Here is a 12402-nt window from a genome sequence, read left to right on the forward strand (position 1 = left end):
GATTTATACCCGGCCCTTCACTACCCAAAGGAGTCTCAGAGCGGCTTACAAACTCCTTTCCCTTCCCCTCCCCACAACAGACACCCTGTGAGGTAGGTGGGGCTGAGAGAGCTCTGACAGAAACTGCTCTATTTTCAAGAACAGCTCTTATCAGAACTATGGCTTGCCCAAGGTCATCCAGCAGCTGCGAGTGGAGGAGTGGGGAATCAAACCCAGTTCTCCCAGATTAGAGTCTGCACACTTAACCACTACACCAAACTGGCTCTAAGGAAAGATTAAGCCCCTGTGGATAACATGTTTTAAGTCTGTATATCCAGAATGCTTCCCGCTGTAAAAGGCACTTATGTATATCTATCCTATTGTATTTTTTCTGACTTATTATTTTCAATACGACAAATTTAAAATCCTCATTTTTATGCCTTTTTCTGAAAAATGTTGGACCAAAGGCGCATTCATGTACCCCTGTTTGATACATGACCTATGTTCCGTAATCCGTGTTCTCAGTGAACATGTGGACATCCCAATGTAATTGAGTCCACAGGGACATTGTAAGAGGTATATAACTCTCTCAGTAGAACAATTAGAGAAAAAAGAAATATTTCTTCTGTAATTGACATCAGGGAAATCTAAAGTCCGAGTCTCCGAAGATTGCGCACAGACTGAACACCTAGTACATTTGAAATGGCCAGTAATGCGACCTCTTAATTCGAGCAGAAATATCACCATCTATATGGGGAAAGGCATGTCGGACCCTGGCCATATAGGGCTTTAAAGGTAAGCACCAGCACCTTGAAGCGGATTCGGTATGCTATTGGCAGCCGGTGCAGAGCCTTCAGCACAGGCCAGATATGCTCCCATCTAGGTAAGCCCATCAGCAGCCTGGCCGCGGCATTCTGCACTAGCTGCGGCTTCTGAATTTGCAACAAGGGCAGCCTCTCGTACAGAGCATTGCAGTAATCTAGTCTCGAGGTGACTGTCGCATGGATCACTGTGGCCAGGTCATTGCGGTCGAGGAAGGGAACCAACTGCCTGATCATCTGCAGATGGTAAAAGGCCGACTTGGCAGTGGCGGCTACCTGGGCCTCCATTATTAAGGAGGAGTCCAGGAGCACTCCCAAACTCCTAACCTCCAGCACTGGCACCAATGGCGCCCCACCAAAGGTCGGGAGTGGGGCCCCCACTCCCGTACCACCCCAACCCATGCACAGGACCTCCGTCTTCACCGGATTTAACTTCCGCCAACTCAGCCTAAGCCAACCAGCCACGGCTTGTAACACTCGGTCCAAGTGTTCTGGTCTGGAGTCTGATTGGTCACCCAGCGTCAGATAGAGCTGGGTGTCATCAGCGTACTGGTGACATCCCAGCCCGTACCTCCGGGCTATCTGGGCAAGGGGACGCATGTAGACGTTAAATAACATCAGGGAAAGCTCCACATTCCAGCGGGTGCCTCCTGGACTGTTGTTCCCCTAGTGCCACCCTTTGTCCCTGACCTTGGAGGAAAGAAGGAAGCCATTGCAAGGCAAGCCCCTGAATTCCCACGTCGGCGAGGCAGTGGAGCGGCAACTGATGGTCGACCGTGTCGAATGTAGCCGACCGGTCCAACAACAACAGTACTGCCGAACCGACCCGATCCAGATGCCTCTGGAGGTCATCAGGCAGAGCGACCAATGCCGTCTCTGTCCCATGTCCCGGCCAAAAAACGGACTGGAAGGGATCTAACATGGAGGTGTCATCCACAATGCCCTGTAACTGTGTCGCCACCGCCCTCTCAATTAATTAGCCCAAATAGGGCAAATTGGAGACCAGCCAGTAATTCGCCAATTCAGCCGGGTCCAGAGATGTTTTTTTTAAGGAGAGGGTGGACCATCGCTTCCTTGAGTGCCCCCGGGAACAGCCCCTCAGAGAGGGACTTGTTGATAATTTCCCTTAGGGCACCTCAGAACCCTTCGTGGCCAGCTCTAATAAGCCTCCCGGATGAATAGAGCCACTCCCTCCCCCCGCCGCCTAGTCCGCGATTGGTGAAGGACCGAGAACCCGGGAGGGGCGAGTTGGGAGAGAGCCACCGTCTCCCTTTCCCGCACCCAGGTCTCGGTCACGCACGCCAGCTCTACGCTCTGCTCTAGCAGAAAGTCCCAAAGGACCATGGTTTTATTGTTTACAGACCTGGCGTTACCCAACGCCAATGTCAGAGGGGGGTTAACCATCCTAGCCCCACTGCCAACATCCCCCGGGATGGGGCACAGGCTGGAAGGGGGCCGAGCTCTTCTGTTTCTCTGCCCCCTTCCCTTCCTTTCATGCCTGCTTTGGCCTCTATGTCTGGCTTGTTGCACACCCAGGGCAACTGGGGGTCTCTGTGTGACACAGGACATTTGACCAGATGGACCAGCTTTGATCCAGCAGGGCTCTTTTATATATACATCTGGGGAGCCTGGAAGTCCCCTAGTGGGGCTAGGATGTTTCAGAGAGGTGGCTTTGACATTGCCTGCTTCTGCCTCCCGGCCCTGGTAGTAATTGGAGGTCACCCTTCCAAGTACTTGACAGGGTCGGCCCTGCTTAGCTTCCGAGATCTGACGGGGTCAGGCTTGTCTCCTGGGCTGTCCAGCTCATGGCCGGCTCTTCTTATATTCCTAATGTGCACTACGGAATACTTTCAGTGTATTGGGATGTTCCTTCAAATACTTAAGCATCAAATACTGGTGGAACCCACCTTTCAGATATTCATTTTACCGCTGTTAGTATTGGTTGGGAGTGCAAGGTTTTTGGGGAAGACTTTACTTCACCTACAAGGCAACACTAAACAGAGTTACTCCCTTCATAGAAGGGTATAACTGTCAGCTATGCTGCCATGGGGGTTGGGGAGTTCATTCTGTGTCTTGTTCATTGTTATTGCATTCCTATCCCTGCTGTTCTGCCTTTGCTGAAACACTTATCTCTACAGATGTGCAGGAGGTTGTGAGGTCTGGAGGGCTCCTATGTACCGTGAGAGACTCCTGGTTCTCAGCTTTAGCCACCTAATGGTTGCCTGACTTATCCCGCGCACGGGAGGGTGCCTAATTGGCCCATGCCATGGGGGGGTGCATACAAATACCCTATATCCTATTAGGCTCTACTGGTTGCCGCCATTCCTAACAGTGCCTGTGTTACTGCATCTATAGCTTTGCAATAAAAGTATAACCGTTCCTGAATGCGTGTACTTCATTGTTAGCTGTGGGTTCTGACAATAACTCAGTTTAGGGTCCCACTGTCCCACTCCTATTTATAAAGCCGTAACACAGACATGTTCCTGGATGGAATAACAGCTCTTGAGTAACTGTCAAGTCTTCCAACTTACCTACTCCCTTGAGGCAAGGATGGATAGAACTCCAGACTCCCAAACTGCATTTTCGGAGCCTTTGACCAATGGCAAACTCGAGGTGAAGTAACGGAATGCCTTCCAGGACCAGCAAAATGAGGAAAGGGATCATAAAAGCTCCTGTGATGGAGTGTAAATCCAAAATTAGTATATTTTATTGAACAGAACAATGGGATGAGGCAGTGAGTGTGGGCAGCAAAGCAGAAAAGAAGATCTGAAAGCCGTTCTAGTGAATTCTGTTTTGAGGGGGGTCTATTTTTAAAATTACTTTATTAGGAAGAAAGTTACACAAATTATTACAACACTTTGGGTATAATCCCCATGCATCCCTGCTCCTACCCAGTTTCACCATTGCATATCTGGCTAATGCAGCTTGGATGCCCTCAGGAGAATCCAGTGGTCCTCAAAATGTTGCCAACAGGTAACATTGTGTGTGCCCATGTTTTTCTGGTGCCCATGTTCTTCTCCCCCAAACCAAAGAGCTAATCCTGGCTTTCCTCCACCTCACTGGCCCAGGAACTGTTTCAGGAGAACACAGGAAGCATCGCCTTTATATCTGCAGCAAGTCATAAGAACATAAGAGACGCCAGTGTTGGATCAGGCCAAAGGCCCATCCAGTCCAACACTCTGTGTCACACAGTGGCCAGAAATACCAGGGGCCATCAGGAGGTCCAGCAGTGGGGCCAGGACATTAGAAGCCATCCCACTGTGGGACCCCCCCAAGCACCAAGATGACAGAGCATCACTTTCCCCAGAGCCCCTATCTATACCTTGTGGCTAATAGCCACTGATGGACCTCTGCTCCATATGCTTATCTAATTCCCTTTTGAAGCCGTCCATGCTTGTAGCTGCCACCACCTCCTGTGGGAGTGAATTCACTAGTACACAGCCATATGTGGATGCCATGTGACTTGGAACACCCCAAACCCTTTGCGGCTGGCCACTGCTCCCATGGAAGCTGTTTTGTGGTTGGCTCCCCTGGCAACCGGTTTGTGGCGCTGACTACTACATGTTCTCAAAAACTGTGGCAGTGCCTGCAGGCTCAACACGGTTGGGGACCCCACTCACCTTTATACCTAGTTTAATAAACTATCTCAGGGAAGGGGGAAATTATGAGGGAGAGGGGCCGGAAGGGATTCCACTGTTTTCTAAGCCATTAAGGAAGGGGAGTCATATTTTCTTGCTTTTCTCCTTTCTTCAGAATGCACGGCATCCCTCATGGCTCCTCTGAAAAACTCTGCACTGAAGGAGGGTTTGTTTTGTCCCATCGGCAAAGAGTGCCAAAGCAACTGGTCAAAATAAAAGCCCTGCACTGAGGCAATTAAAACCACCACATTCCCGTCAGCCACTGAATGTGGAGCCAGCGTTTAGAGCGCAGGGGTGCCCAGAGGCCGGCCCGTGGGGGCTGTGGCACCAACGCACGGAGTGTTTTTAGGAAGGGAGCCGGGCCAGAGGGGATTTTTGGCCTGCGGGGCTTCTGGCAGAATGCTGGCGATCCAACTGGCTGGGTAGATGTTTAAAAAGCTCGCTTTGGCAGCAGCTGCAGGACTGAAGGTCAGCTCCGTGTGCGCGTGTGCAAGAAAAGGTTTTAAAATAATGCCGTTTTTACTCAAATGCAAGACTAGCACCTCCCCCCCCCCTGGTAGGCCATCAAAAAAAGAGAGGGCCGTCTTAAATTCACACGTGATTTACAGGTATGTCCAATAATAAAACCCTTTTTGTGTATAAAGACTTGAGGGAGTGGGTCTACTTTCTTTTGAGGAAATATGGGGTGTGTTCATTTCAAACGGCTTCCTGTCAAGCAGAGCTTCTAACTGAGACTTGGAAGAGTTCTTGCTAGAAACATTTGGGTTTTTTAAAATTCAATTCTTTGCCCACCCTCCCCCACACAACCGTACAACCTCCCTCCTGGGTAGTTTGTGGCTGGTCCCGCCTCCTGCAAAGCCATTTTCTGGCTGCCCTGCCGTCCTGGGTCAGACTTCGAAAACTGCCCTCGGGCTCAGATATGTTGGGGACCTGGGCTGCCAGACTCCAGGTGGGGCCCAGAGATCTCCTGGAATTGCAACTGACCTCTAGATGACAGAGATCAGTTCCCCTGGAGAGAATGGCAGATCTGGAGGGTGGGCTCTATAGGTCACTATACCCTGCTGAGGTTCCCTCCCTTCCCCAAACACCACCCCCAAAATTTCCTGGAATTTCCCAACCAGGAGTTGGCAACTCTATACCCCAGATTGCAGCTTGAAATTTATGGCTTGCATCAAATCAGCAGCTGTCAAACTTTAACAACATGAGGTCTTCCATTTTTTTAAAAAAATTCATAAACCTCTCCCCTCCTTCCTTCCACAACAGCACCCATGACATGCGAGATGGCTCCCTTTCAAAGTGTGCAGCAAGCAGGGCTCTTTTGGGGGCAGGAACGCACAGGAACGGAGTTCCGGCTGGCTCCCGAGTTGGCCACGCCCAGCAGGAGCTCATTAGCATAATAGGCCACACCCAATGGCAGGAACTCATCAGGATTGGCTACATTAGGGCTGTGTGGCCTAACATGCAAAGGAGTTCCTGCTACAAAAAAAGGCCCTGGGTTTTGACAACAAACAAGGTAAACAGAATAAGAAGCAAAAGGTGGGTGTGGCTGGATGACCTCCCTTCTGGTAACATGGGGGTGCGGCCTAATGTGCTAATGAGCTGTGCTGTCAGGGGTGTGGCCTAATAAGCTAATGAGTTTCTGCTGTTGGGTGTGGCCTATTATGCTAATGAGTTCCTGCTGGGCTTTTTCTACAAAAAGAGCCCTGGCAGCAAGAAAGTATTTACTCCATCAAAGCTTGTGAGCTCCCTCTCCCTGGCAGTCTTCAAGAAGCGGCCGGACAAACCCTTGTCAGGGATGTCCAGGCTGGGCCTGCATTGAGCAGGGGGTGGGACTAGATGGCCTGTATGGCCCCTTCCCTCTATAAAATGAAGTCTATACAATAAATAAATAAATTCTGGATTCAGTTCCGCATCTCCAAACAGGTGGCTCACATTGTCTGAGTTGACCGCACCAACTACCCATTGGGGAATGCACATACAAACCCGGTGGAAGGATTGCCATATGCATAGCACTGGACACTGGATTTTTTTAAAAAAATAATTTTTGCAGCTTTCTGCATGTTTATGTTACGTTATGGCAAAATGAGGCTGAAGAATCCAGGTTCTGCGTACGAATCATTCTTGCTGATCAAAATAAATGGGTTAAGCAGAAATGTGAATAAACACAACATATACCAATTAACGGATTTAAACTGAAATTAAGTGGGACCTATATAGTAAGAATGCTGTACCAGAGTATATAGTTTCTCAATTTACCCTATTTTAAAACAACAACACTTTTCCTCTCAGATACTTGCAATTAACAATGGGAGACTGCTGAATTACAAGTTACTGCAATGCGCAGGACAATGGAACCCCTAGGGCTTAACAGAGATATCGGGTTCTTATCTTACTACACAGGCTAAGTCCCTCAGTTCCCCCATCTGTTTAACTCTTTTATGATCTGTATGCTAACTTGCTGCTATTCACAGGTCTTACCAACGGCATTCATCCAATCTTAGCTATACTTATCGCTCAGTTACTTATGCCTCTTGACTCCAATTAGCCCTTCATGGTAACTATTCCCCCCACCCTCTTTCTACCTAAATGTAATAGTTGGCAAAGTCTATTTCAATGTATCTGAAGAAGTGTGCATGCACATGAAAGCTTGGCCTTACAGGTGCCACTGGACTCAAACCTTGTTCCCTTTCATCTGTTAGACATAATATATAAAAGGGAACCGGAATCCCTTTGGCCTGCCATGCTTGAAAGTATTATGAGAATATCCAAAAGGAGAACTCTACATTCATATCTCCATAAGTATTGCCTCAAGCCTATGCATACTTACTTGGGAATAAATCCCACCGAACTACATAGGATTATATTTGCAAAGCCATACATAAACATATTGACAATAGCTCTATAGCACAATCCCTGCATACATTGATCAGTCTCCTGGAAAACGAAATAAATCAGATCCCAAGGGTCCTCACTACAGTCTGCTTTTTAGGTTGTTGTTCGCAATACAGATGTGGGGGGGACTTTGGTGCCATCCGACCATTTGAGCAATCAAAGACGTACCTCCTCCGTGGCTCTGGCAGAGGTAAGGGAACCGCCAGACATTGCCCAGGCCTACGCAGAAGCCCACGCAGGTGAGCATGTACTGTGTCTTGTTGTCCCACTGGGGTCTCGTCTCTGCCTCCTTGGCCTCAATGCTTTCCAGTTCCTCATGGGAGGGTATTCTCCGCTCCAGGCCGGGGTTCGGCAGTTGCAGCTTTACCATGGCGAACCGTCTGCCTCTGGGGGGTGGGGGGGTAAACACTCTTGCTCAGCACAGGCGGCTGGTTCTGGGAGCCTCAACGAAAGGGGAGTCTTAATTGTTGTCTTCAGCTCTTTATAGAGAACCTTTGACACTCAACTTGATGGTGCTGACTCCGGGCAGGAAGAACAAATCAGCAAAGCGTCAGCTCCGAGACTTATTAATGCCTTATCTGCCAAAGCTCCAAGAGAACAAGGCAATTGCTTGGTATCAAAATTATCAGCAGAAGTTATGGCAATTCCCAGGGCAATTTGATGCAACGTACATCTACAACAGGCTGTTTAAATAGTCCCTGCCACGCCTCTCTGCTAGCCCACAACAGCACGAGACAGAGAAGAGGCAATGCTCAAAGGCAGGCTCCTGAAATCCCTCCCTCCCAGAATAGGGTTTCTGCTCTCGATTGGCCGCTCTTAATTTCATTAATATTAGTGATCAACTACTGGGGTATTTTCCTGCCAGCCTAGCAGTTCAAAAGCAAGAAATTGCAAGTAGATAAATAGGTACCACTTCAGTGGGAAGGTAACAGCATTCCATGCGCCTTGGTGTCTAGTCATGCTGGCCACATGACCACGGAAACATCATCGGACAGCGCTGGCTCTTCGGCTTGGAAACGGAGATGAGCACCGCATCCCTAGAGTCGGATTCGACTGGCTTTCGAGCAAGGGAACCTTTACCGTTACCTTTTTAGTAGAAGTATTTAGTTAATATAGCAGAGTTTTGCCCAGTCATAGACGCATGATACTATATTACATAAAAGTATACTTACATTTATTCACGTAAATCCGGTTCACATTCAGGTTGCAGTCAAAGGAAGAGAGAGAGGCCTAATCTGCAGAGCGCTTCCCCTATCCTAAACGGCTAGGTTGTCCGGCATCATGCGTGTGAGAATATGAGGGCACTGTGTCCTTTCTGAAAGAGAGACAACTATAAGACTCTGGTTATCCTCTAGCAGTTATGAACTGGCAAAGGTTCCTTAATACCAAAATTCTCCAGTAATGTTATTGTTGTTGTTCAGTCGCACAGTCAAGTCCGACTCTTCGCGACCCCATGGACCAGCTCCCGCCAGGCCTTCCGGTCTTCCGCCGTCCTCTGAAGTTGGCTCAATTTCATGTTCGTTGCATCTATGACACTGTCTAACCATCTCATCCTTTGCCGTCCCCGTCTTCTTTGACCTTCAATCTTTCCCAGCATCGGGGTCTTCTTCTCCAGGGAGTGCTCCCTTCTCGTTGGGTGGCCAAAGTCTTTGAGCTTCAGCTTCATTCATCTGGCCTTCCAGGGAACAGTCAGGGTTGATTTCTTTTAGGATTGACTGATTTGTTCTTCTTGCAGTCCAAGGGACTCTCAAGAGTCTTCTCCAGCACCATAGTTCAAAAGAATCTATTCTTCGGTGCTCGGCCTTCCTTATAGTCCAACTCTCGCAGCCATACATGACTACTGGGAATACCATTGCTTTGACCATGCAGACTTTTGTGGGCAGGGTGATGTCTCTACTTTTTATCATGCTGTTTAGGTTCGCCATCGCTTTCCTCCCAAGGAGCAGGCGTCTTTTAATTTAATGGCTGCTGTCACAGTCTGCGGTGATCTGGGATCCCAGGAACGTGAAGTCTGTCACTACTTCCACGACTTCCCCTTCTATTTGCCAAGGAGTGATGTGGCCGGATGCCATGATCTTAGTTTTTTTGATGTTGAGCTTCAAGCCCACTTCTGCGCTCTCCTCTTTTACCCTGAGCAAGAGGCTCTTTAGGTCCTCTTCAGGTCCTTATAATGTTATAAGCCACTCTAATTCTCTGCATGCTTTGGAAGCGGATACAAATTCTTCAGTAGATGAGTTGGCAACGAGTTCTTGTTTACAGCTTGCCCGATTTGTAGCACCACACCAATGCAAAAATGCATAACCTAGTGGATCTTAGGTCTGATTTTTCTCCAGCCCAGTCTGCATCAGTGTATCCCAACAGTGTGGGATTATTAGCTGCCGGCAATCTCAGTTTAAAGTGTGCACTACCCTCTAACTGCTCTAACACACCCTTTCAACTGCTGTTCAATCCTTTGTGGTGTGTGTGCTAACCCTTCTAGATCATAAACCCACAGCTGTCACCATGTCAGGTCTTGTTGTCATTGCTACATACAGAAGCTTGTCTGTGGCAGCTCTGTAGTTATTGTTGTCTGGCAGTGGTTCATCGGGTACCTTTTCTTTGTAGAAGCCTGATGCCATTAGTATGGGCATCGGATTAACACCTTCCAGGCCCAGGCTTTGCAATAGTTTCAGTATCTTCTGCTTTTGACTAAGAAGATAACTTCCGTCTGGTTCCTGTTCAATCTGAATCCCCAAGTAAAAGTTAGCATTGCCTGGGTGTTTGACTTCTACTTCCTAGTTTAGTTGGGATATAATCTCAGCAGAGTCATTTTGGTTTTCATGGCAAATAATCAGACCATCAACTTAGGTCAGTCTAAATGTCCACCTTTCATCTCTGTGTCTGCTGCAAAGGCAGGGGTCAGGTTTGCCTTGTCTGAAGCCCCGACTGGGGAGCACCTCAGCCAGGCTTTTGCAGCTTGTTTAAATCCATAAAGCCCCTTTTGAAGTCCACAGACCAGACGTGTATTCATTCCATCTGTAAATCCTGGCGGCTCTTTCATGTATAATTCTCCTTCTATTTCGCCAAGTAAAAAGGAGAGTGTCTGCATGTTTCTGGAAGCCGCGATGCTTAGGAGCATCCTAATTGTGGAATATTTTACAACTGGCGCAAACGTTTGGTCATAAACTGATCCATAAATCTGAGAGAATCCCTTTGCCACTGGTCCGGTTTTGTATCTCTCAACATCACCACTGCTTAACCCTGCTTAGCCTTAAAAGACCCACTTACACCCAGTGGCATCCTGGTCTTTCGGTATTTCAGTGAGAGCCACGGGGTGTTCCTATGCAGTGCATTCATGTCTTCTTGGGCTGCTTTTCTCCACTTGCTTGCTTCTGATTCAGGTATGTACTGTAATTCAGCCCATGATGCTGGTTCATGTGGCAGTGACATCCTTGCGAGGTAGGTTAGTTTCTCAGCTGGAACTCTCTCGTTGGCCCAGGATGAGCATCTGAGGTCCAGGGTCTCGTCTGCCTCCTCAGCGGTCTCTGGCTTCTCTGGCTCATCTGCTGGTTCAGGAATCTCCACCTTTGCCTCCTCTTCTGGTTGAGCATCTGGTGGCGTCTGTGTAGTGACTGCATCCATTGGCTGTGGGCGAGACACCAGGAGCTGGTTGCTGTTGCCATCGCCCTCTGAGTAGACATCTGTTGCAGTTGTTCATTGGTCGCTCATCAAAGTACACCACTCTGCTTCTAGTAATTAGGTTAGTGTTTGGGTCTAGAATTTTGTATCCCTTGCTCTTTGGAGAATAGCCTACAAAGATAACTTCTTCAGCACTGGGTTCTAGTTGGGATCTCTTTCATGTTGGTATATGGGTACGGCGGCCCCTTACACTTCCCTCCCTCAGAGGTAAATTTTCTTTGCAAAATTTTGTTCCCTTCTCTGATGCAGCCACCCCAAGTAATGTGGTTTTCGTCTTTGTCTTTAAAAGACTCTGTCCCATCCTGTCACACAGATGTAATTTGGGCTTTAAGCCCAGCCCTGGAGCCTGAGGGAAGAATAAGGAACCCTCTTGGGTAGAACCCCTTCAAATGGCACTTGAGCACTGCTTTCAGGGCCCCAAAACCAGCTGGTCTTCCTAGGCCCCAAAGATGCCAGGCTGGCGATAACCAGGGCTAGGGCCTTCTCAGTGGTGGCTCCATACTGCTGGAATGAGCTCCTGGAGGAGATCAGTGCCCTGCGGGACCTTCTACAGTTCTGCGAGGCCTGTAAAACAGAGCTCTTCCACCCAGGGCTGGCCCCAGGTATTTTTGATTGCTAGGTGAGGACTCCTTCTGCCCCCCCCATGCACCCACTGATATCTGGCGCCCCCCCGTTCAGGAGCCCTCGCAGCCGCCCGGGACATCCCTCCCAGCAGCCCCGCTTGGGCACCTCTTTCAGCACTGAACACAGGGCAGAGAAGGGGTGCGCTGTGGAGCGGGCACCCAGAAAGCCATGCTGGGGGCGGGCCACACCAGGCAAGCAGGGGCTGCCTCTTCTCTTTCCCCTGGGCGGGAGGGGGAAGGTCGGAAACAGCTGCTCAGGCAGACGGTTGGGAGAGAAGGAGCAGCCAGCTGGATCTCGCCAGGGACCCCCATGCAGGCAGGGCAGGTGCAACCGCCATCTTCCCCACGGATCCTGCCAGGGAGGAAAGCAGCTGTGCGAGAAGCGCCTGAGAGTTCGCTCACTCGCTTGCTGGCAGCCACCACCACCGTTTCTCCTCCTCCACGTCGCTGCCGAGGGCGGGGCAAGGAGCGCCGCCAGGCCCCTCCCACCTCTTTGGCCCAGGACTCCCCAAGATGGGTTTTTAATTGGGGACCTGAGAGGGATATCTGCATGGAGTGCTAAAGAGCAGGAGCTGTGGGCTCTGAGAGCCCCCGGTTCCAATTTCGGCCCACCCCCCCCCCCTCCTGACTCCGATCAGGACCCTGACAGGGCGAGTGCCGTGCAAAGTGCTTTGTGTGCTCCCACCCCACCCCCCGGTCTATCTTTTTCAAGAACTGCGCGGGGTGAGCTTTTGGCAGGGGCGGGGGGCTTTTGGCGGGGGAGAGCAGCTC

At 49.6% G+C, this 12402-nt stretch overlaps 1 protein-coding gene across 1 annotated transcript in view; it reads right to left on the reverse strand.

The window, feature by feature from the left end:
- SLC6A19 (solute carrier family 6 (neutral amino acid transporter), member 19) overlaps positions 1 to 7700 on the reverse strand; it is a 31526-nt gene extending 23826 nt beyond the window's left edge. Inside the window, exons 1-2 of the mRNA XM_015427342.1 lie at positions 7499 to 7700; positions 3332 to 3472 (exon numbers count right to left, since the gene is read on the reverse strand). Coding sequence (XP_015282828.1) covers positions 3332 to 3472; positions 7499 to 7700 — 343 coding nt within the window. The remainder of the gene's footprint in view (positions 1 to 3331; positions 3473 to 7498) is intronic.
- Between the last annotated feature and the right edge of the window lie 4702 nt (positions 7701 to 12402).

Source organism: Gekko japonicus, unplaced genomic scaffold (assembly GCF_001447785.1).
Source record: "Gekko japonicus isolate JY-2015 unplaced genomic scaffold, Gekko_japonicus_V1.1 scaffold1855, whole genome shotgun sequence".
In the NCBI taxonomy this organism is placed as follows: Eukaryota; Metazoa; Chordata; class Lepidosauria; order Squamata; family Gekkonidae; genus Gekko; species Gekko japonicus.